The sequence below is a fragment of the Mesoplodon densirostris genome, chromosome 12 (assembly GCF_025265405.1).
Source record: "Mesoplodon densirostris isolate mMesDen1 chromosome 12, mMesDen1 primary haplotype, whole genome shotgun sequence".
Taxonomy (NCBI): domain Eukaryota; kingdom Metazoa; phylum Chordata; class Mammalia; order Artiodactyla; family Ziphiidae; genus Mesoplodon; species Mesoplodon densirostris.
The window spans coordinates 2,356,081-2,381,029 of record NC_082672.1 but is presented as its reverse complement, the minus strand read 5'-3'; the positions used below and the strand labels follow the sequence as shown (position 1 = coordinate 2,381,029).

General features: G+C 41.3%; 1 protein-coding gene across 11 annotated transcripts in view; it reads left to right on the top strand.

Moving 5' to 3' along the window:
• Window positions 1-24,949, top strand: part of AFDN (afadin, adherens junction formation factor) — a 134,612-nt gene that overhangs the window by 22,268 nt on the left and 87,395 nt on the right. For 5 of the 11 annotated variants that reach the window (XM_060114401.1, XM_060114399.1, XM_060114396.1 and 2 more), the window contains exons 2-4: window positions 17,864-18,059; window positions 21,274-21,389; window positions 23,076-23,239. In XM_060114401.1, coding sequence (XP_059970384.1) covers window positions 17,864-18,059; window positions 21,274-21,389; window positions 23,076-23,239 — 476 coding nt within the window. The remainder of the gene's footprint in view (window positions 1-17,863; window positions 18,060-21,273; window positions 21,390-23,075; window positions 23,240-24,949) is intronic. The other 6 variants (XM_060114403.1, XM_060114402.1, XM_060114393.1 and 3 more) reach the window with 3 other exon arrangements.

The window sequence follows — 24,949 nt, the reverse complement described above, 5'->3', positions numbered from 1 at the left end:
ATAAGGGAACTCCCATAAGGTTAACAGCTGATTTCTCAGCAGAAACTCTACAAGCCAGAAGGGAGTGGCATGACGTATTTAAAGTGATGAATGGGAAGAACCTACAACCAAGATTACTCTACGCAACAAGGATCTCATTCAGATTCAGTGGAGAAATCAGAAGCTTTACAGACAAGCAAAAGCTAAGAGAATTCATCACCACCAAACCAGCTCTACAACAAATGCTAAAGGAACTTCTCTAAGTGGGAAACACAAGAGAAGAAAAGGACCTACAAAAACAAATCCAAAACAATTAAGAAAATGGTAATAGGAACAAACATATTGATAGTTGCCTTAAACATGAATGGATTAAATGCTCCAACCAAAAGACACAGGCTCACTGAATGGATACAAAAACAAGACCCATATATATGCTGTCTACAAGACACCCACTTCAGGCCTAGAGACACACACAGACTGAAAGTGAGGGGATGGAAGAAGATATTCCATGCAAATGGAAGTCAAAAGAAAGCTGGAGTAGCAATACTCATATCAGATAAAATAGACTTTAAAATAAGAATGTTACAAGAGACAAGGAAGGACACTACATAATGATCAAGGGATCAATCCAAGAAGAAGATATAACAATTATAAATATATATGCACCCAACATAGGAGCACCTCAATACATAAGGCAGCTGCTAACAGCTGTAAAAGAGGAAATCGACAGTAACACAATAATAATGGGGGACTTTAACACCTCACTTACACCAATGGACAGATCATCCAAACAGAAAATTAATAAGGAAACACAAGCTTTAAATGAAACAATAGACCAGATAGATTTAATTGATATTTATAGGACATTCCATCGAAAAACAGCAGACTACATTTTCTTCTCAAGTGCACATGGAACATTCTCCAGGATACATCACATCTTGGGTCACAAATCAAACGTCAGTGAATTTAAGAAAATTGAAATAATATCAAGCATGTTTTCTGACCACAACGCTATGAGATTAGAAATCAATTACAGGGAAAAAACCATGAAACACAAACACATGGAGGCTAAACAATACGTTACTAAATAACCAAGAGATCACTGAAGAAATCAAAGAGGAAATCAAAAAATATCTAGAGACAAATGACAATGAAAACACAACGACCCAAAACCTATGGGATGCAGCAAAAGCAGTTCTAAGAGGGAAGTTTATGGCAATAAAATCCTACCTCAAGAAACAACAAACATCTCAAATATACAATCTAACCTTACACCTAAAGGAACTAGAGAAAGAAGAACAAACCAAACCCAGAGTTAGTAAAGGAAAGAAATAAAGCTCAGAGCAGAAATAAATGAAATAGAAGCAAAGAAAACAGTAGCAAAGATCAATGACTAAAAGCTGGTTCTTTGAGAAGGTAAACAAAATTGATAAAGCATTAGCCAGACTCATCAAGAAAAACAAGGAGAGTACTCAAGTCAATAAAATTAGAAATGAAAAAGGTGAAGTTACAACAGACACCGCAGAAATAAAAAGCATCCTAAGAGACTGCTACAAGCAAATCTATGCCAATAAAATGGACAACCAGGAAGAAATGGACAAATTCTTAGAAAGGTATAACCTTCTGAGACTGAACCAGGAAGAAATGGAAAATATGAACAGACCAATCACAAGTAATGAAATTGACACTGTGATTAAAAATCTTCCAACAAACTAAAGTCCAGGGCCAGATGGCTTCACAGGTGAATTCTATCAAACGTTTAGAGAAGAGCTAACACCCATCCTTCTCAAACTCTTCCAAAAAATTGCAGAGGAAGGAACACTTCCAAACATTCTGTAAGGCCACCATCACCCTGATACCAAATCCAAAGATACTACAAAAGAAGAAAATTACAGACCAATATCACTCATGAATATAGATGCAGAAATCCTCAACAAAATACTAGCAAACAGAATCCAACAACACATTAGAAGGATCATACACCACGATCAAGTGGGATTTATCCCAGGGATGCAAGGATTCTTCAATATACACAAATCAATCAATGTGATAAACCATATTAATAAATTGAAGGAGAAAAACCATATGATCATCTCAGTAGATGCAGAAAAAGCTTTTGACAAAATTCAACACTCCATTTATGATTAAAAACTCTCCAGAGTGGCTTCCCTGGTGGCGCAGTGGTTGGGAGTCCGCCTGCTGGTGTGGGGGACGCGGGTTCGTGCCCCAGTCTGGGAGGATCCCACATGCCGCGGAGCGGCTGGGCCCGTGAGCCACAGCCGCTGGGCCTGAGCGTCCGGAGCCTGTGCTCTGCAGCGGGAGAGGCCACGGCGGTTAGAGGCCCGCGTACCACAAAAAAAAAAAAAAAAAAAAACCTCTCCAGAAAGTGGGCATAGATGGAACCTACCTCAACATAATAAAGGCCATATATGACAAACCACAGCAAACACCCTTCTCAATGGTGAAAAACTGAATGCATTTCCTCTAAGATCAAGAGCAAGACAAGGATGTCCACTTTCACCACTGTTATCCAACATAGTTTTGGAAGTCCTAGCCATGGCAATCAGAGAAGAAAAAGAAACAAAAGGAATGCAAATTGGAAAAGAAGGAGTAAAACTGTCACTGTTTGCAGATGACATGGTACCATACATAGAGAATCCTAAAGGTGCCACCAGAAAACTACTAGAGCTAATCAATGAATTTGGTAAAGTAGCAGGATACAAAATTAATGCACAGAAATCTCTTGCATTCCTATATACTAATGATGAAAAATCTGAAAGAGAAATTAAGGAAACACTCCCATTTACCACTGCAACAAAAAGAATAAAATACCTAGGAATAAACCTACCTAGGGAGACAAAAGACCTGTATGCAGAAAGCTGTAAGACACTGATGAAAGAAATGAAACATAATACAAACAGATGGAGAGATATGCCATGTTCTTGGATTGGAAGAATCAATATCGCGAAAATGACTATACTACCCAAATCTACAGATTCAGTGCAATCCCTATCAAATTACCAATGGCATTTTTCACAGAACTAGAACAAGAAATCTTAAAATTTGTATGGAGACACAACAGACCCCGAATAGCCAAAGCAGTCTTGAGGGAAAAAAACGGAGCTGGAGGAATCAGACTCCCTGACTTCAGACTCTACTACAAAGCTACAGTAATCAAGACAATATAGTACTGGCACAAAAACAGAAACATAGATCAGTGGAACAAGATAGAAAGCCCAGAGATAAACCCACGCACCTATGGTCATCTAATCTATGACAAAGGAGGCAAGGATATACAATGGAGAAAAGACAGTCTCTTCAATAAGTGGTGCTGGGAAAACTGGACAGCTACATGTAAAAGAATGAAATTAGAACACTCCCTAACACCATACACAAAAATAAACTCAAAATGGATTAGAGACCTAAATATAAGACCGGCACTATAAAACTCTTAGAGGAAAACATAGGCAGAACACTCTTTGACATAAATCACAGCAAGATTTTTTTTGATCCACCTCCTAGAAAAATGGAAATAAAACCAAAAATAAACAAATGGGACCTAATGAAACTTAAAAGCTTTTGCACAGCAAAGGAGACTACAAACAAGACGAAAAGACAACCCTCAGAATGGGAGAAAATATTTGCAAATGAATCATCGTTGAAAGGATTGATGTCCAAAATATATAAACAGCTCATGCAGCTCAATATTAAAAAAACAAACAACCCAATCAAAAAATGGGCAGAAGACCTAAATAGACATTTCTCCAAAGAAGATGTATAGATGGCCAAGAAGCACATGAAAAGCTGCTCAACATCACTAATTATTAGAGAAATGCAAATCAAAACTACAATGAGGTATCACCTCACACCAGTTAGAATGGGCATCATCAGAAAATCTACAAACAACAAATGTTGGAGAGGGTGTGGAGAAAAAGGAACCCTCTTGCACTGTTGGTGGGAATGTAAATTGATACAGCCACTATGGAGAACAGTATGGAGGTTCCATAAAAAACTAAACATAGAATTACCATATAACCCAGCAATCTCACTACTGGGCATATACCCATAGAAAACCATAATTCAAAAAGACACATGCATCCCAGTGTTCATTGCAGCACTATTTACAATAGCCAGGACATGGAAGCAACCTAAATGCCCATTGACAGATGAATGGATAAAGAAGATGGGGTACATATATACAATGGAATAATACTCAGCCATAAAGAGGAATGAAATTGGGTCATTTGTAGAGACATGGTTGGATCTAGAGACTGTCATACAGAGTGAAGTAAGTCAGAAAGAGAAAAACAAATATCATATATTAACACATATATGTGGAACCTAGAAAAATGGTACAGGTGAACCGGTTTGCAGGGCAGAAATAGAGACACAGATGTAGAGAACAAGCGTATGGACACTAAGGGGGGAAAGTGGTGGTGGTGGGATGAACTGGGAGATTGGGATTGACATATATACACTTATATGTATAAAATGGATAACTAATGAGAGCCTGCTGTATAAAAAAGATAAATAAATTTTTTTAAAAAAGTACTCGTAAACAGTGTGGTTCCTTTCCAAAGTCTCTGCACTGATTTATGCAGATTACCTTTTTGTTTTTCTCTTGCACGGTACCAAGCGACATTCCAATCTGCTGTGGTCATTTGATAATGAAGAGTGAAACAGGAAGTACAGTCACAGGAGGTACTGGTTGGCACCAAATATGCAGTTCAGGATCCCTCATCATAGCAGGGGAGAGAATGTCAAACACTTGTACCAAAACAAAGTCTTTTGTTTTCTTTATAAAATCCCAACTAGAAGGCAGTCATGTTCGTGTCACTGCTTTTACACCCTCTGTCCAAAAATTATTTTGTTTCTAATTTGTTCTTTCTACCTTGTTCCAACCCCCTTTCAAGTGTCATATATAAGATATGAAAGGCCTTATGATATGGAAGGACTCAAAAAACTGCCTGTGTTTCAAAATGTATTTTTTACTAATGCAGTATATAGTACAGTAGAGATTTGAACATATTTTTAATTTAGGTAAGTTGCTTGAGGTTTTTTTTTAAATCAAAATAGGTTGAGTACTATGAATTCAATTTTTAGTATATTAAAAAGATTCAGATGGAAGCATTTTGATTATAGGAAGCTTCTTTGAATCAGTTGTCATAGCTTGAGTATTTACTTTGATATGAAAGTTACTGTAAATACAGTAAATGATAGTCTACCAGTTTCTGTATATAATTTGTATGGTGCATTACCCTTGTTCCAATTTAGAAACTTCTTTTTAATATTTCACATACTTAAGACTCAGTGCAGATATAAGAAGCAGGTTTTAAAAGAGAATTTCCTTATTTATCTTTCTGGATTTTCTTTTGGATATTATAATATTGAGGTTGAGTTCAGGGACATGGTTATTTTCTTTGAACAAGAAGACATTTCAGCATTTTATATGTGTTGATTCGGTTACAGTCAGAGCATTGGAAATGATTGATAACTTTTGGACAGTGAATTTCAGAAATAGAATTATGAATGTTGTACAGTGTGGTTTTTCTGCAAAGCTTAATATTTTGTATTTTTCATATACATGCATATAGACTTTTAATATACGCTCAGTTGTTTTTTGCCTTTATGTGTATATTTGTGTGTGTGTGTGTATATATATATATATATTTTTTGCTAGAGATAGGATTATATACCTTGCAAACTAGTTCTCGTGTAAGTAATGAGCACTTGAGAATTTGTAGATGGGAAGTGACATTTATCATTTAGTGCCTTATTTGTGGCAGGTGTGTTTATATGCCATAAATAACAGTAATCACAAAACCCTGTGAAATAAATAGTTGCTTCTCCATTTTATACGTAGGAAATGAGAGACTCAAATGTCTTACCCAGAGCTGCACGCGCCTTAGGTGAAAGTACTGGGATTTTTTTTTTTTTTTTTTTTTTTAGATGTTGGGGGTAGGAGTTTATTAATTTAATTTATTTATTTTTGCTGTGTTGCATCTTCGTTTCTGTGCGAGGGCTTTCTCTAGTTGTGGCAAGCGGGGGCCACTCTTCATCGCGGTGCGCAGGCCTCTCACTATGGCGGCCTCTTGTTGCAGAGCACAGGCTCCAGACGCGCAGGCTCAGTAGTTGTGGCTCACGGGCCCAGCTGCTCCGTGGCATGTGGGATCCTCCCAGACCAAGGCTCGAACCCGTGTCCCCTTCACCAGCAGGCAGATTCTCAACCACTGCGCCACCAGGGAAGCCCAAGTACTGGGATTTTTAACTGCTGTCTGGCCATTCCTGAGGCTCTGACTCACCTTCTTACTTTGCACCAAACACTTGCTGCTTGCTCAGTGTGAGCGAAAGACGTTTGGCCTCTGATGTTAATTCCTTACCTGTGTACGGAATCAAATTTCTTTGGATTTTTTCCCAGAGTCTCTTTTTATGAAAACAGGTTTATATTTAATACCATTTAGTTTGTACTTACAACTTATTTTCATATTTTTAATAGGAAAAATTTCACACATAGATACAGGTCACTTATATCCACCCCCCAGACTTCAGAATTTTCAGAATTTTGTCATTCTTAGTTCATGATTTTCTGTTGTTGTTTTTAGCCGAAGTGTTTTAAAGCAAATCCTAGAAACTAACGTTCTCTCTCCTCTACTTCAGTGCACATCTCAAAGAAATTTAACCGTAAATACAGTAGTCCCATTGACAAAATGAACCATAATTCCTTATTTTCTAATATCTAGCCGATACTCAGATTTCCCTGTCTTCCTCGAAAATGTGTTTTGACAATTAATTTATTTGAATCAGGATCCAAACAGGGTCCACACGTTATATTTAGTTCTCTTATGTTTCTTTTAATCTGGAGCATTCTAACCCCTCTCCCACCCCCACTTTTATGTCACGTCAGACTTGCTGAGAAAAGCAGTGCGTGTTTTTCCTGTAGGACGTCCCTGTTCTGGACTGGCCCTTTCCTTTTTCCAAGGGTGGACGGTGGAGTGTGACTTGTTTCTGTAGCTTCAGAGCCGTGACGGGATCCAGCAGGGCCTCGTAAGCAGTGCTGTGTGTGTCCTGGGCCCCGTGCTGGTAGCGGAGGAGGAGCTGGGACAGCCTGCACCTCTTCACCATCCGTGCCAGGTCCCCTCAGCCTTTCCGTCCTTGGCTTGGCCAGTGCCAGTCTTCGCCTGAATCAAGTAAGGGTTAAACAATCGTGATCTGGATTCTGTCATTTCTTTCACATTTATTGGCGGGAATTCTTTAAAAAGCAGAAACACATCTTCCTCCTTTAAGCTACAGGAAAGCAAAGAGAATGATTAATTCTTCGGCTTTAACTGCTTATTTTCCGACTGAGGGGTTGGTGCCCTTGTCACCTCCAGTGGTAACAGTGATTTTGGTTTTGTTTGGGTTTTCTCATTTCTGTTTACTATCATAATCTTGAGGATTTTCATGGATTCTGTGTCTCTGTCAGTTGCAGCCATTATTCTTGCTGGTATTCAGATTGTCCAGATTTGGCCAGGTGCACCTGTTGTTTGGCTAGAGGGTTTTTTTGGGGTTTTTTTTTTGAGAACTTCCTTGTTTTATGGCATAACAAGGTGTCCCAAACTCATCTTGTCCATTTTGTGACCTATACCTGGATTAAACCATTTCTCCAAGGAGCCTGGGTTCCTTTTAGTGGAGAATAGTATTTAGAGACAACAATCTAGGTGCCAGAGGTGCTTATTTTTACAGCTTGTCTTTTGCTTCATGACCATTTCAGTGGCAAGAGCTAGAAGATATTTTTCTGTGGGGAAAAAAAATGCATGAGTTTCTACTGATGTTTCCAGTTCAAATTTGGCCCTACTGGGTTTATATGTAATTACTTTGATTTTTAAAAGTCTCTTTTCTCTTTCATTGAAAATTGTGTGTAACTATATTAACACAGCACTTGTTGGCTTCATTCTGTCATATAGTTATTGTATTAGACATAATGATACTAATATTATTACTAACAATAGGGCTTCTGAATGAAGATTAATATTTTTTCGCAAAATAATTATCCTTAGAATAGAGTCGACTAGGAATGTAAAGTCAAAACACTTTTTTAAGGTCACTTGAAAATCAGTCTTTTTTCTGTATGGCAATGTGACCAATTTCATATATAGTTAGACATTAATTTCTGTTTGTTTTAAATTTTTAGTGTTTACTTTTCGTTTAAGTTTTAATTTTTATTATTTAAAATAATTAAATGGGTCCAGAGTTGAAGCTATGTTATAAAGTGGATTTAGAAAGGCTTTGCTTCCATCTTTTATTACATTTTGGTTTATCCACTTTAGTGAGGGTTTCTTTCTGTTTTTTGCCCATTTTAAAATGGGTTATTTATTTTTTTCTTCTCAAACTTTAGAGACTTTTTATATATTACATTGTATTTCTTTCAGTCATGTAAGTTCGAAATGCTTTTTCCCCAGTGTGTCACTGGTCTTTGGACTTCACTTATTGTTTGCCTTTTTTTTTTTTTTGCCAAATTCAAGTTGTTGGGTTTTTTTTAAATTTATTTTTATTTTTGGCTGCATTGGGTCTTCATTGCTGCGCGTGGGCTTTCTCTAGGTGCGGTGAGTGGGGGCTGCTCTTCGTTGTGGTGCACGGGCTTCTCATTGCAGTGGCTTCCCTTGTTGCGGAGCGCGGGCTCTAGGCGCGCGGGCTTCAGTAGTTGTGGCTCGTGGGCTCTGGAGCGCAGGCTTAGTAGTTGTGGCACACGGGCTTAGTTGCTCCACGGCATGTGGGAATCTTCCTGGACCACGGATCAAACCTGTGTCCCCTGCATTGGCAGGCGATTGTTAACTACTGTGCCACCAGGGAAGTCCCATCAAGTTTATTTTTATGTAGACAGGTTTATTAACATTTCTTAAATTGCTTTATGATGACATCTATAATTTTTAAAGTGTGGGTTTCCATAAAGATGTTTATTTATTACACAGGTTTTTAAAGCATTGTGTAAACTATTTATATTAACACTGTAGAGATGAACTTAAACTATTCATAGAAATGCTCTCTATGATTATGGTAGGACTGAAAAGGAAGCTGAATCTTGGGGTTGGAAAGCTTTGTAATCCCATTCACAGGAACCAGCCTGGCTCAGTGGATACAGTGATGTCATTTTGTGTGTATGCCTGAGTGAGAGAGAGAGAGTAGGGCTGCCAGATTTGTAGATCAAGGAAATTCATTAGTCATGATGTGTCTGGACTTTTATCAAGGAATTCAGCAGTGTCTTTCATCCTGTTCTTCTGTTTAAGGGCTGGATCTAAGTACAGTGAGATGAATTTGGAACCGGGTGATTAGTTTTATCCAGAGGCTGTTGTTTAACAGATTAGTGCCAAGCTGGAGAAAGGTTACTGGGTGAACTAATGGGGCAGTGACTCAAGACTTGTCATTTTACTGGAACCTCATGTGAAACAGCAGTATTAGGTGGTCTCCAACAAGCTAATGTCATCTTAAATTGCATTAATTACAGGTATGGTATTAGAATTAGCAGTATATTTGCAGCTGGTTCGACACACCTGGAGTTCTGTGATTAAGTCTGGAAACTATTTGAGGCTTGGAGGCTAGAACATGAATGTGTTCAGGAGAGAAGTGAACACAATAGAAAGTGGATCTGGGATTATGTCCCAGGAAGGAGAAGACTTGGTTGAATGGGAATTAGAATGCGATGTTGAAGAGCTTCCAGGCTTATTCTGAGTCATGGGTCCCCACCGGGACAGTTTTATCCCCTGGGGAGCCTGTGCAGGTGTCTGGAGACATTTTTGATTGTCACAGCTGGGTGGGTGCTGCTGGCATCCGGGAGATAGAGGCCAGGGATGTTCTAGGCAGCTCGCAGAGCACAGCACAGCTCCCACAGCAAGGAATCAATCCAGCCCAAAATGTCAGAAGCCCTTTTCTCCATCTAAACCCATTTACCGTGACTGGTAGTAAGAAGAACTGCCTTTTTCCTAGGGGCCCAGGGCGTGCACAGGAGCGCGCCTGGAGCTGAAGTCTCCTCGCCCAGAGCGCGTGGTGCCTGGGAAATCTGCTCTGCCCTGCTTCACGTCATCAGTGAATGGAAAAGAATGATCATTCATAAACCACGGTTTGAATACAGGTCTAAATGATACCAACAGGCAAAGCTAAGCAGTTGGCAAAGCGACGTGAGATGAATCTTGCTTTTGTATAAGGCGGTACTTTATAGCTGTCGAGCCGCACAAAGAAAGCATCATCCATTGCTTGGCTAGATGGTGCGTTTGTTATCACTGGAGATGTTCCAGGGCGTTCTTAACTTGAGGTCTATGAATACATCCCATGGGATCTTTCAACGTGGATGAGAAAATAAGTACATCTTAATTTTCAGTAAATTTTATTAGTCTCTAACTGAATTTAGCATTTTCTTCATGTATGAGTTTATACTCATACCTACTTCAAAATTGGAGTTCTAAAATTTTAAATGCATTAAAGAAGATCTAGGCCTTATTTTTTTTTTTTTTCTCTCTTTTTGCGGTATGTGGGCCTCTCACTGTTGTGGCCTCTCCCGTTGCGGAGCACAGGCTCCGGATGCGCAGGCCCAGCGGCCATGGCTCACGGGCCCAGCCGCTCCGCGGCATATGGGATCCTCCCAGACCAGGGCACGAACCCGTATCCCCTGCATCGGCAAGCGGACTCTTAACCACTGCGCCACCAGGGAGGCCCGATCTAGGCCTTATTTAATGTTAATAAAGAACACTCATTACTATGTCACAGGTTTTAAAAATATTTTAATAATTGTGTTTTAATGTAATTGTTCACTTTGCAATCCTTTGTATTTTATTTTATGCATTTAACATTTTTATTCTGAGAACAGTTACATAGGCTTCACCAGACTGCCGAAGGATCCATGGCGAAGTTGGGTAGACCCCCGACTAGAGAGGTGGCTTTGAGGGTTGTTTTGTTTACCTCTGTGCTGCACTTTACATTTGTACAAGTGCAGTACTTAAAGTTACAGTAGAAATAAAGATGGTCTTTAATCACATTTGTGATTATTGTTCTTTGGTCATGTGGGTTTAATGTGTTCTTTAAGCCATATCTTTCGCTTCCCCAATGTATGTTGTATGGTAGGTGTTCACATACAGATTAAAAATTCTAAGAGGACCGTGGGGAAGACGTTGACTTTTTGATCCCGTTATAATGCTGACTGAGGGCGGGTAGAGTTCTGGGTCCCACGGAGTCTCCCAGGGAAGCACAGATGGAACTTGCCTGGAAGCTGGCAGACTTCCGTGGCTCGTCATCCTGGACTGTGAGCAGGCAGGTATTAAGTAGATAATGTTGGCAGTGATTACCATGGCCTTTAAAAAAACACGTTGACTGATTGGTTTTCATGGCAGCCTGTGTTTTTTGGCAGAGAATTGTCTTATTTATAATGTTGACATGGTTGGATACTGGATGGATTTTTGTTAGAGTTCATAAAAGGGGCGATCTGCGTGTGTTCTCTCTGTGGGATGTGTGTGTTTTCAATCAGTTTTTTAGTCCAGAAAACTTTTATCCTGAAAGATGACTTTTTCCCATTTTCAGTGAACTTGGTCTTCCTCAGCTTTGGTAAACTAGCCTCAGGATGTTAGGAGAACAGTAGTTGGCTCACATCCACCAGGTGTGCATTGTGATGTGTTAGAGATTCTGCCTTTATTTTCAGACAGAAAGAGGTACTGGAATCATTTTATTATAAAGACCAGTTAGACGTGTGTAGGTATAAACTGTTCCTGGGTGAGGATTGCTGGGTCAGAGCAGCTGCTCCCAGATGACGACTCAGGCTCGCTGCAGACATGGTCGGTTCCGTTCCAGATGCCACAGTAAAGCGAGGCACACGGATTTGTGTTGGTTTCCGGCTGCATGTAAAAGTTATGTTTACATGATCCTGTAGTCTGTTAAGTGCACAGTAGCATTATGTCTGAAAAAACAATGTACATCCCTTCATTAAAAAAGACTTTATTGCTAAAAAATGCTAACCATTCATCATCTGACAACGCAGGGTTGCCACAGACCTTCAATTTGTAAAAACCGCGTATCTGTGAAGTGCAGTACAGTGAGGTGTGCCTGTCGGCCAGTTTATGTCACACAGAGTGACGAAGCCCTGCGGAGGCCGGGTGATGACACAGAAATGATTGCCATGGGCAGAAGTGGGTGAAGGTACTTTCCAGATAGTTCTTTTAAGCTTTCAGGAGTATTTGTCTTGCAAAAGTTTTAGGTAATGAAATGCATATAATTTAAAAAAGTATTCTTGAAGTACTGGTTTAAAAAATAGTTCATACAAGTTTAAAAGATAGTGTTTATACAAGTAAGACTGCAGAAACCCATATTCAAGTATTTCTTCCATTCTCTGCCTAACCTGTTGACATTCAAATGTTATTACTGTTTTTAACAACATGAGTCAGATGGCCGTTGTGCTGTTGATGGTTTATGTACAGTGATGTGTGTGTTTTGAAGGCACGGCTGTATCTTTTCTTAACATTTTGCCCGTCCTTGGAGGCACCAGCCCTGGGAATAAAGTGTGTGTGTGATAAAGTGGTGGTCCTGTCGGTAGCTGTGCCCTCCAGGGGGGTTGGGAAGCTGATTACCTGTTTGCAGGTAGCATTGTTGTGCTACAGGCTAAGACATGGATTTCAAGTAACTGCTGAAAGTGAGGAGAAGAAACGTTGAGTGGAGCCTGGTTGCCCTGTTTAAGCTTTAGAGCAAGTCGTTCTGATTAGCTTGAGCCAAAGGAGATTTGGGGTTGCTCTGGTGAGTTTCTGCTTGTTTGGATAAGAAGGCCGATTGATTATCAATTTCATTAACTAATGAGATATTGATAAAATATTTAAAAGCAAGTCTCCATCTTTAACTCTTGGTTCCTTGCTTTGGCTCTTTAGTATGTAATTTCATAATAAGCCTTCTCTCTCTTTTTTTTTTTTTGTCTGTTGTATTCTTTCTGATAAACATGAAAATGCTTTTGTTTCAGAGTGGTTAACACAACCCCAAGCAGTGTTGCATTTCTTTTGTAGTAATCATCAGTGATCGTGTTTCTCAGGGAAGACTTTATGTAAAGGTGAGTATATACCTTTAGGAAAAAAAGAAAGGTGTTTTCCTGTCAGGAAAAGTAACCATCAAGGAAAGGAACCAAGTGATTGTTATATTGTCTTTTCCTTCCCTCTGCACTGACCTGTTGTGATGGGTATGCGGTACGCAGGGGATGAGACGGGGTTGGTTACTGTCCCGCCAGCTCCAGACAGAAGTTTCTCCCTGAAAACTCGCTGCCAGCAGGCAGCACTTCACCCAGACACGGGAGGCCCTGCAGCAGTGCTTTTATTTTAAAGTTTTTTTTTTTAAGGTCAAGTCTTTTATTTATTTATTTATTCTTAGCTGCGTTCTGTCTTCGTTGCTGCGTGCGGGCTTTCTCTAGTTGCGGCGAGTGGGGGCTACTCTTTGTTGCAGTGGGCGGGCTTCTCATGGCGGTGGCTTCTCCTGTTGCGGAGCATGGGGTCTAGGTGCGCGGGCTTCAGTAGTTGTGGCATGTAGGCTCTGTAGTTGTGGCTCACGGGCTCTAGAACACAGGCTTCCGTAGTTGTGGCATGTAGGCTCAGTAGTTGTGGCTCACGGGCTCTAGGCGCGTGGGCTTCATTAGTTGTGGCTCGTGGGCTCAGTAGTTGTGGCTCGCGGGCTCTAGAGCGCAGGCTCAGTAGTTGTGGCGCACGGGCTTAGTTGCTCTGCAGCATGTGGGATCTTCCCGGACCAGGGCTGAAACCCGTGTCCCCTGCATTGGCAGGCGGATTCTTAACCACTGCGCCACCAGGGACGTCCCAGTGCTTTTATGTTAAATGCTGTTGTATCTAGGGTGATAGGTGTACCCAACACTAAGGAGGGGAGGGTCTTTTTTAAGGAAACATCTGCCTTTTACAAAATGACAGCTGTGTTGGCTGCAGCCTCATCGGCATTCCAGCTGTGGCTACTGATGGCAAATGTAAAGTTTTGGTTTTCAGAGCTCTGATCCGGTGGGAGCAGACAACCACAGCCGGAGGCATCAGACATTGTTGCTGGAAGTTTTGACTCAGATGTGTTTTGATTTTTATGTGTGAAGCATTAGAGACCAAGGGAGGACCTGGACTGTGAATGCAAGTTCCTCATCTCAGAAGAGCTGCCGTCTGTGGAGAGGCTGAGAGGAAGTCACCTTAGGAAGGGACCCAGGCACTGCTGGTGCATCCACTTTATAGTTGAGGGTATCCGAGCTCACGTGGGTGATGAAGACTCCCTCAGAGGTGCAGCTGTTCTGCCGGGGTGCCTGCTCTCCTGTGCCCTGCTGTGCCTCCCCCGGGTGTCCCCCTGCGCCAGGCTGGGCTCCGTGGGGAGTGGGGGCCATGAGGACACCTGCAGCCGAGTACGTGCTGTCCAGGTCTCCAGCCCCTCTGAACCTTCGCTTTTGGTTACTCAGCTGTCCACTTGTTTCTTCTGGGGCCCCTCTGGTGCCTGCAGCCTGCCACTTGGTGGCTGTGTGACTGTAGCTCATGCGCTTAGCTTCTCTGGACCTCCTGTTTCTTTTCTCCCCGGTGCAGTGGGGATGATGGTGGTACCTAACCCTTAGTTTGGGGAATTAAATGCTGAACCGTCAGTATCTGGCACATGGTAGACCATAATATATATTAGTTACAGTTATTACTGTGTGTTAGTTTGGTCACTACGTGCCCAATTTTTAAGTTCAGGAAACTTGATTTTAGCAGTCTTCTCAGGTTTGATAAAATTCTGTGGACTTATTCACACCAGCCAAAATTAGCTGAATAATCGAACAGAATGCTGATGTGTTAATCTATTAAGGGACTCTCCCAGTAACGACTCTACTCACATGTTTCTGTGTGATGTCCAGGTCACCAGGCAAACTAAATTAATAGTTATTCATTAATACTTATTTAGTGCAAATGAAATCAAATCAAAGGTAGTTTTTATTGGCTACTTTATTTAGGCTCGACAGACCTGGAGACTTTTTTCTTTAAAAACATCAGTAGAAATACTATTACTTCTCTGTAGACAGCTGTTGCTTGCTGGAAACCTGTATCTGTAACCTTGGGTTTTCTCTATTTAAAAAAACTCTTTTATCTCAACATTTTATGTAAGATCAGTAGCTGAACCACATTAATAATGGAGGGTTAATACTTGTAGTTTTCTTTTTACCTATAAAGGGTAGTAATCGGTATGTGAGGGACTTCCTTGAGGGTGACCGAGGGTACGGGAGACTGTCTCCAGGCTTGCCTCGACCTCGTCATTCTAGCTGAATTCCTTTGTGTTCTTGCCCAGGTGGGGTGGGCAGTCCCTCTCAGCCACAGAGGCTGCCTCTGGTCCTTCAGTATCTGGTCGTTGGGAATCACTTGTTGACAGTTCTCAGAGAAGCTGGTGCTTTGTGTCTTTTGGGACCTGTAGGTGTATCTAGCTGTTTTATTCTCATCACAGATGATGTATTTAGAACGACCCAGTTATCAAAACGATGGAGTGCTACGGAGGGTAATTTAGAGAGGTATAAGAGTGGGCCTTCAGAGCAGCCTGCTAGGTGCAGCGTAAAGATGATTTCAGGGCGGCGGTGGTGAAAGGAGCGGAATTCTGGGATAAAAATGTGACTCCCATAACAAAAACTTAAATGTATGTAACCAAATTTACACACTAAGTGTTGTTTTCTGAAGTGCTGTCTTAGGGGCCTGTGGAGGAGGTTGGTCGGTAGGAAGAGTGAAACCTGGAATGGGGGTCCCTGAGTGATTTCACGGGGCTGGGCGCCTGGGGGATCCTGGGGCCAAGGGAGCCACGTAGAGAGTGGTGAGCACCGTGCCTGGGGCAGAGTGCGTGCTGAGTGAGCCTTGGCTGTTACCGGTGTTGACCCGAACCTGCGTACAGATTCTGAGTTGAGGGGCATCTCTCCCGTGCATCCTTACTTACGGCTTTTAGGGTTGCCAGACTAACATCGAGATGGAGATACTTATTTTTAAAGGATATCAGCCTAATTTTTTTTGCTGCTTGACCCAAGCCAGACAAAGACGACTCCCAATTCATTAAGCTTTCTCAGCTCTCACCCCGTAACCGTGGCCCTGCTTCATCCCAGAGTCTGTGGTTCAGTGGTGTTCTTCTGACACACATGCTCACTTACCTGTGTTTCTCCCTGGGGCAGGGGAAACAGGGAGGGCGGGTGGCCCAGTGGGCAGGGTCTGGGCGAGCACAGTAAAAGCTTCGGGGCTAGAAACGTGCCTTATAGTCTCGTTTTTCCCGTTTAACTTTCGAATGGTTACACCATTAACCCCATTCTATCAATAATGTTCCATTTTGCCTTACTTTTCTTCAAATAAATACTTGTCAGTTCATAATTTTCAGTGAAGCTTAGGCTAGTGGACTGGGACGTGGACAAAAGCTTGACTGTGATGGTCTCTGAGCCCTGCAGGAAAACTTGACGTCTGAGAGCGAAGGCCACTGCAAGGAAGAAAGTGAGGACTGATTTATCTGACTGGGTTTTAACAAGATTTTGGATGGATTCTGGATACATTTGAAGGTGGAGAGACTTGATGTGTCAGACGTGGCGGGGAGAGAAAGGTGACCATTGAGGAGCACCCCGGCCGAGGCTTTTTGGTGCAGGAGGCCGAGCACAGAACCTCGTGGTTGCAAGTGCTCCTCCGGAGTTTGCGGAGAGCTGTGCTTTGTTCTGTGTTCAAGGGAGTAATGGGGTACACAGGAGCCCTGGACCTCACCCTCTCGCATCCACAGATAAAGTGTAACCTGCCAAACAAAAACGGGTTCTCTTTGATGCGATGGTTCCTAGTCTGTGGGATGTGAACTGCTGAGTCTTATTTTTACGGTGATAGCAAAGGGCCTAAATAACCATCTTGTAATTGATTGAAAAGAAAAAAAAAAGGAAGCCATGGGAAGGAGCCTTGCACAGTCGCATGGGCTTCAGCCTGCCCTGAAGTAGTCTTTGGTTGACATTCTGTCGAATTTTTCTCTAGAAGTAAGGTTTTAAGAAAAATCTAAATTGTGTCTGTTGATTTGGGGCAAGTAGTTCGTACTGAAAGTTACTTACAGTTACATTCCGCTAACGTTGAGTTTCCATTTATTCACATTCATGGTAGGATTGGGGTTAACATTTCCCCTTTGCTTTTAGAACAGTCTCTTCATTTAGGCTTTGTCATCTCAGGATGGGATGGGACCTCAGGGACAGATAGGCATGGACTTCAAAGTTCAGTGGATCTGGGTTTAATTCTGGATTTGCTACATAACTGCTTGAGCAAGATACTCAAACTTCGTGAGTTTTAATGACCAAATCTTGAGAATTGGGTTTGATCATAGTATCTACTTCACTGGGTTGTTATAAAGACATGATAAAACGATGCCTGTCCAGGTGTGCCTGGCATTTGCTGAAGGCTCTGACGTCAGGTGCTTTACAGCCGTTACCTTATACTTGAGACATGTAAGAAGGAGACAGATTGTAAATAACTTGTCCCAAGTTACATACTTTTTTTTTTTTTTTTAAAGACAATGTTCGGGGTAGGAGTTTAGTAATTTATTTATTTATTTTTGCTGTGTTGGGTCTTCGTTTCTCTGCGAGGGCTTTCTCTAGTTGTGGCAAGTGGGGGCCACTCTTCATCGCGGTGCGCGGGCCTCTCACTATCACGGCCTCTCTTGTTGCGGAGCACAGGCTCCAGACGTGCAGGCTTAGTAGTTGTGGCTCACGGATCTAGTTGCTCTGCGGCATGTGGGATCCTCCCAGACCAGGGCTCGAACCCATGTCCCCTGCATTAGCAGGCAGATTCTCAACCACTGCGCCACCAGGGAAGCCCCCAAGTCACATAATTAAATTTGAAGACATCATTTTAGGATGTTGTTTTTCCAAAAATGTATCATTTTGTTTTCCTTTTAGGATTTGGAGTTCCATGGAGTGATGAGATTTTATTTTCAAGATAAAGCTGCTGGGAACTTTGCAACAAAATGTATCCGGGTCTCTAGTACCGCCACCACTCAGGACGTGCTGGAAACGCTCGCAGAGAAATTCCGCCCTGATATGCGGATGTTGTCATCACCCAAGTACTCCCTGTATGAAGTGCACGTCAGCGGAGGTCAGTGGACACAGACGGGGCTTGTCGGCCATGTGCGCTCATCTTGAGACTATCACAGTCACTTGTCCCGGGGGCCCTGCTTTACTGCTGACCCCCTCTTTCTTTTTCTGGAGGGGCCGGGGAAGCAGTTAACAGGTTGGCAAAACTCGAGTATGTCTGCAAAATGTCCTCCTAAGTTCCTAGCAGGTGCGTTTGTTGGGAGTTAGAATGACTACATCAGTTTTACGTACGCTCACTTCTCCAGAGATGAGTAGCGTAACGTTTCGTGATTGAAATTCTCCAGCAGATCTGTCACATGCATTGATGGTACAGTAAGCTGCTTAATTTTGGAGAAGTATTTCATGTTAACTCTCCTGCATAGATTATAATATTACAATTAACGTTAACCCAGTGTTTTATGAGTACAGTATTTTGTGGGTAAAACCCAGTGTTTTGTCCTGCTTGCTGTACTATTTTTGTGATGTGAAACAGTAATGTTATTTATTCTTTGGGAACAGTTAGGGCATCTTGAGGAAACTCTTAGGTAGTTAGTAATTTCTCCTTGTTTTAAGATTTGAAATTTCTGAGAGTATCCTATATATCACATGGCAGTTGAGGTTGAGCTGATTAGAAATGTAGAAATTTAGAAAATTGTTTATGAGTGCTTTTGAAGTACCGAGTCACCTGTTTAAAAAAAAAATAACAAATTCCAGTTAATGCAGTAAACAAAGGATTGTATATAGTACAGGCCCAATTTGAATACCTGTTTAAGTTTCAGCCACAAAACCTGTTTGAACATAATTTATTTTTCTTACCTTCAAAAGTACAGCTTTCTTTGTACATTTGAAATTGGGCTAAAATTTTTGTAGTGTGTGGAATTCAGGTGTCACCAAATGCTATCAATATTAAATTAGGTAGGCTGTACTTGTTTATCACTCTTGTAAGGTTACTAGGGTATCACCTACATAAATAATACCCAAACTAAGTTTGACAATAGCGGATGGTCTCAATTTTGGACGTTTTTTTGAGGTTGAGTTCTCCTTTTACCTCAGAATCTTTTTAAATAGGTTACAAAGAGGAAGAAAGTATTTCTCACTTTCAGCCCTCTTCTCGCTGCACCGTTGGGTCATTTGAATGCTGCCAAGTGAGGTCTTTGGAATGCTATCTAAGACTGGGATTTGAGATCTAAAAATGGAATGGGTTTGATTTTTTTTTTAAAGAACAGTTTTTCTTTAAACTTTCTTTGCTAGATTTGTTTTTAATTAAAAAGTAAAATATGTTACTTGTAAGGGATGAAAACACAAGGAAGGTGTGTAAAGAAGGAGTGTTCCCCATCTCCCCCCGCCCCTGTAGTGACCACTAGACTAGCCTGGCCGTGTCCTTCCGCACCTTCATACCCCACCAGGGTCTCAGAGAGGAGCAGACCCTGGCGTGCACGTTCTCAATCTCTTTCGGGTCACAGAGCCCTTAGTGTGTCAGTAATTTTTTTAGTGGCATCCCTAGGCCAAAGGAAATACCTAACAGTTCATGTTACTGCATAGATCCAGACAAGTTCATCAGGATTTATGCTTTAACAGCTTGGTGGACGTTTGAAAAAATAGTACAGATCAAATGAAAGGAAAACTGAACATTTCATTCCGTTCTTAATCACAGTTGCTCCCTGACGGGGCACGTGTGCCTCCTGGGCCCTGCCCAGCTCCTGGGTGGGGGCAGTGCCCTCTTTTCCTGTTCACATTGGTTTGCGGGCAGCGCTTGTTTCTACAGCGCCGTGGAAAGCCCGAACTGACCCTGGTGGGACAGCGTGCAACCTGGTGGGGACCAGCAGCTCCTGCCGCATCTGACAGGTGCAGCTTGTTTCCCTGGAAATGTAACGTGCTCCTCAGTGAGCCGCTGGACGCCGCAGCTCGTGTGTGGACCAGAGCGCTGGCCCAGCACCATGGAAATGCCACTCTCATCCCTTCTCTGCGTTAGGGTTCCTTGTGTGAAATCAACTGGAAAAGTAAAAAGGATTCTGCTCTTCTGACGTAAGGCAGAAGATACCTTAAGTTATAAAGTTGTAGCAGGGCCCTAATTATATTTGCATGCAGTAGTTAGGCACGTATGCTTTAGAACAGCTCACCTTGTTTTTGTTTTATGATTTAGACTTAATTGTTCTTAAGATTGGTTCTCTAAAAAATATGCCATGAGGGATTTTGATCTAGTGAAGATTCTGCAACACGAACAACTTGGTAATTTTGGTTTGCAGCAGGAATTTGAAACTTCTTGATCCAATATGTGACTTATTACTCTTTTCTCATATTTTCAGTTGATAAAATAATGACTTAGAATTTGTTTTTCCTGTATTCTGATCATTAACACTGCTGTTTACCTATAATATTTACTAAAAGCCTCTGTAAATCTCTCTCAGTTTGCCCCATTGACTCTTGCTTCCTGTACCATTGTAATCCACCCCCTCTGGTCTCACTGTTTCCTGTCTTTGCTGCCCTCATTGTGGTGCATCCTGTGTGCATTTACCTGGGTAATCTTTGCCAGCTCTCAGCTTCTAGTAGGTGGTCAGGCTGTGTAGGGCCCTCAGTGGGCTGCCATGAGGCTTGTTAGGTTTCTAATAAGGAAGGAAGTAGTCACTTAACATAGCACTTCATCAACAGAGAAAAAGCTGGTGCTTCATGGTGGGAGGGGCTGTGTGGGCCGAGGAGTGCATTTTGGAGACGAGAATCAGAGGTGCAGGGGGAGGAGGGAGAGTGCAGTGCTCACTTCCTAGACTGATGACGGTGATGCCGTTTCTTGACAGCATCTTAACATTAACATGGGAAGAAAAATCCCGTGACTCAGTGGAACTTCTGTGTGATATTAACATTATTTCCGTATTTTCCAGTTGTATGTGAGGGGATTTGATTTATAGAAACAAACGTATGGCAAAGCCCTGCTTATATTTTTTTCTAGTCCATGTGTATTTCTCTTATTTTCTGGGTTGGATTCTAAATGTTGTCAGGAAGCTGTGCCTGGTCCGTGTCTGGCATTGGACATGTGGTAGTACACATATAGTAGCACCAAAATACTGAATTAGTCATTGAAACTCTAACTTCACATTGTGAATTACACTTCAGCCTATCAGTAAGTAATCAAGGTAATTAGGTATTTTTTGTCTATAAAATTTACTGTGTATCAGAATGTTGTATTGGCTAGTGCCATTAGATAACCACGGATTATTTTTTTTTCTTTTCATGTTGTGAAGAAGAAAGAAGATTGGATATAGACGAGAAACCCCTTGTTGTGCAGTTGAATTGGAATAAGGATGATCGAGAGGGCAGATTTGTTCTTAAGAATGAGAACGACGCCATTCCTGCTAAGGTGAGGCCTTGGGTCTCGGCCCGTGCTGTGCCTGGCCTGCGTCTGACCGCGTGTCGTGTCGGAGGGGTTCATTCTCTGTTTCGCTTCTCTTGCTAAACTACCCTTTTACCCCCGTCCTGGAACATCATTTAAAAGTAGCCCAGCTTCTCCCTGCTTCATCCTCTGTTTCACTGAATAATCCAAAATATTACTCCTTCCTTTTCAAAGAAGAGTTATGTAAGCTTTTGTTCCTAAGAGACTTAATGTTCAAATCAGCTTCAGGTTTTTGTCCCTAAATTATAAAGTCAAAATAGGTTTTAATAAGAATCAGAAGGGAAAATAAAACTTTCATCTATTTATATGTGAACTTTTAGATACAACTTAAAAAGGCATATTTAAGACCTTTTTCATGTTATATGTGTAAGGTTAGAAATAAGTAAACTTTCTTGAGTTTCTTTGGATGATGAAATAGAGTGAGTCTAAAACTTTCTCAGGTAGTAGGATGTCTGGAATTCCTGTGCTACTGTTCTTTTTATGTGGAATACTATGAAATATTGATACAATTTTAAAACAATTATAATTCTGTTTTAAGTCAAGTGGCCTCTTACACTAGAATTCAGTATTGACAAGTGATAGCAAATGCAGAGGTTAAGAATATTTTGAGAAAAATCTTGTATTTAATTTTGTGCCCCAGCAGACTGGGGGGAAAGTACCATTATTTACTTTCGGCAGCAGTTTTCACATTGTCTGTGTCATGTCCTGTGCGTTCCTGTTCCTGCGCTCCAGGGACTTTTATTGCCTTTTTGGCGAGTACATATGATACAAGAATGGATACTTTTGTGTGTGTGTGTGTGTGTGTCCATGTTTTATTTTGTTTCTGCACCATGATTTCAGCTGATGTACCTTTTCACGGAGCCACAGATCCTACTTGCTATGTAGTAGAACTCTTCTGGGGTCAGGATGACAGGAGGGTGCTGGGGTAGCTTGCAAGGAAATGGAGATGCTCACTCACAAAGCAGAAGGCATTTTTCTTTCCCAATAAGATAATCTTTGATTTTTCTTGATTCTTTACCAGCCAACCTATTAAGTCATATAAAAAATAATTTGTCTCTGTGTCATCTGCTGGCAGGCCAAGTTATAAATTAAGAATAAGGAAACAAGTAAGATCTGGAAAAGAAATTAGAAGTTTTTGCACAAACAATACTTATAACTTTGCTTCATGAAAGCCAGTTTATTAGGGCTACTCTTAACATTTCTTTTGAAGTTAAAGAAAACATATTTAAAGTAGATGATGATTCAAACACTTAGTTATTTCCATATTTTCATGAGTTTCCTTTTATTTAAGTTACTTCATGTAAATTATTTGGATTTTTATTTATTAAAAATAATAAATAAACTGGTGTGATTCCAACCCCAGTTTTCTAACTGGGTTTGGATTTTCTTGTGTGTTTGCTTCCTTGGTTATAGTTTTGAATTAAGATAAAATTTACACACGGTGAAATGAGATCTTGAATGTGTAACTTTTGATCAGTACACTCACGTAACTGTCGACCCATCAAGACAAAGAACATTTCTCACCCCAGACCTTCTCCTGCTCCAGTGGCTCTGTTTCTGGCTGCAGCATATGAGGTGAAGTTAGCTAAGTCATAGATAGCTTTATGTCATTCTGTGTCATAGCCAGTGTAGTGATAATGTTACTTTTATCAGAAGGCTCAAAGTAACGGACCTGAAAAGCAGGAAAAAGAAGGTGTTATCCAGAACTTCAAGAGAACTCTCTCAAAGAAAGAAAAGAAGGAAAAAAAGAAGAGAGAAAAAGAGGCAATGAGGCAGGCGTCTGATCGAGACGATAGACCTTTCCATGGGGATGACACGTAAGTTAATTTTGGAAATATTCCTGTTTCTTTGTGTTCTAAGCCCAGTGTTTTTCCTGCAGCAGACCTCATTAAATTACCAAGTAAAGGCCGAAGAGGGTGCACATCAGGTAAGTGCGTGAGTGGGGCTCTGACTGAGCAGCACGTGGCGCTCAGGGTGCCGGTCTCGCCGTGCTTGCTCTTCTTAAAGATGCGGACTGATGAACAGTATTGCTGTTACTGGGTAGACTGTTGGTGTCAGGGTGCTCTTCATCTCTGCCTGGCCTTTCCTTTCATTTCTGTTGTTTTGGTCCTTAAGGCAGCAGTGGATTCTTAGACACCTCAGGTACGCTTAACACCTGATCAGAGGTTGGCAAGACCAGTGAGAAAAGCTGGTGTTTGCTTTTCAGGTTCAAATGCACCATCAGGTTCACTCCAGCCCCCGCCCGCCCCCCTTCCTTATTCTCTCACAGCAGCCCCATCACAGGTGTCTTTACCTGTCTGAAAGGATTTGAGCTTCTGACCTCGGAGCTGAGGGAATGAGGGAAACCGCTGTGGTTCGTTATAACAGAAAGGAGACATGAGCAGAAGCTGGCCTTTCCTCCTCACTTGGAGTCTCCTGGCCTCAGTGTAGCCTTGTCAGTTTTCAGTTCAGTTCATTCTGTTATCGTGGTTTCTCTTAGGCCTCTTCTTTGCCTTAGAGTTGATGGCATAGTATTCTGTTTATAGCTTATTTTAGAAAGTCAGAGTAGATAGATTTGCCAGAAAGGGAAAAGGAGTTTCTTGTCACGTATGAACCCAAAGAGAGCCGTAATTTGTTTATGTAACACAAATATATACGCTTCATATATCTATGTAGAGAGTTTTTAAACAAGTATAATCAGTCTTTTGAAACCAGAACTTTTCACATGACATTTTCCCCCTAAAATTATATGTATTGCACATAAATACACAGTCAAAATATATATATTTTCACAAAAAACATAAATATTAAATAATTTAAATGATTGTGCAGTCCTCTATCATATAGTTTTCCCATAATTTATGAAACCAGCCCTTTTCATGTACTTGTGGATAGTTTACAGGGTTTTTTTGGTATTATAAATGATACTCCAGTGAATATCCTTGTTTTTACAATTTTGAGGACTCATGTGAATATTTCCTAAGGAAATGCTCTGGAAGAATGGCTCAGAGACCCCTTGGGATGCTTGTGTTGCCAGGCAGCCCCTGGAAAGGTCTCCACAGCCCACGGGCCCTCTCCTTTCCATACCCTTAGTACTGCTGAGTGTAACAGAGCAGAGTACAGTCTCTGCAATATGTGAGACCTTCAATAACTCGAGCTTACTGTATCATTAACAAGGTAGATGTCTCTCTGCACGATTATTAACCGTTTATGTTCTTCGGCAGCTGCGGTGACCTCTTCAAGTCTTTTTTCCATTTTTTGGTTGATTCTCAGTGTTGTGTGTGTCTTGAGGATATTAACCATTTGTCAGTGAAGGGAGTTTACTTTAGAGTGGAATTTGAGCCCATTGTAGAGTGCATCCAAATGGATTTAGATATTAATCTGTTAGGCAGAGACGCCTATGGGATGCAAATGAACTCTTGACTATAGTATTACATAGTAAGGCTCTACTTAATGTATTTATGCAAGAGAAAGAACTTATATACATAGATTGTTCACATATGAAAAATATCAAGGAAAAGGAGAGTTTAAAACTTTGGCTACAGTTT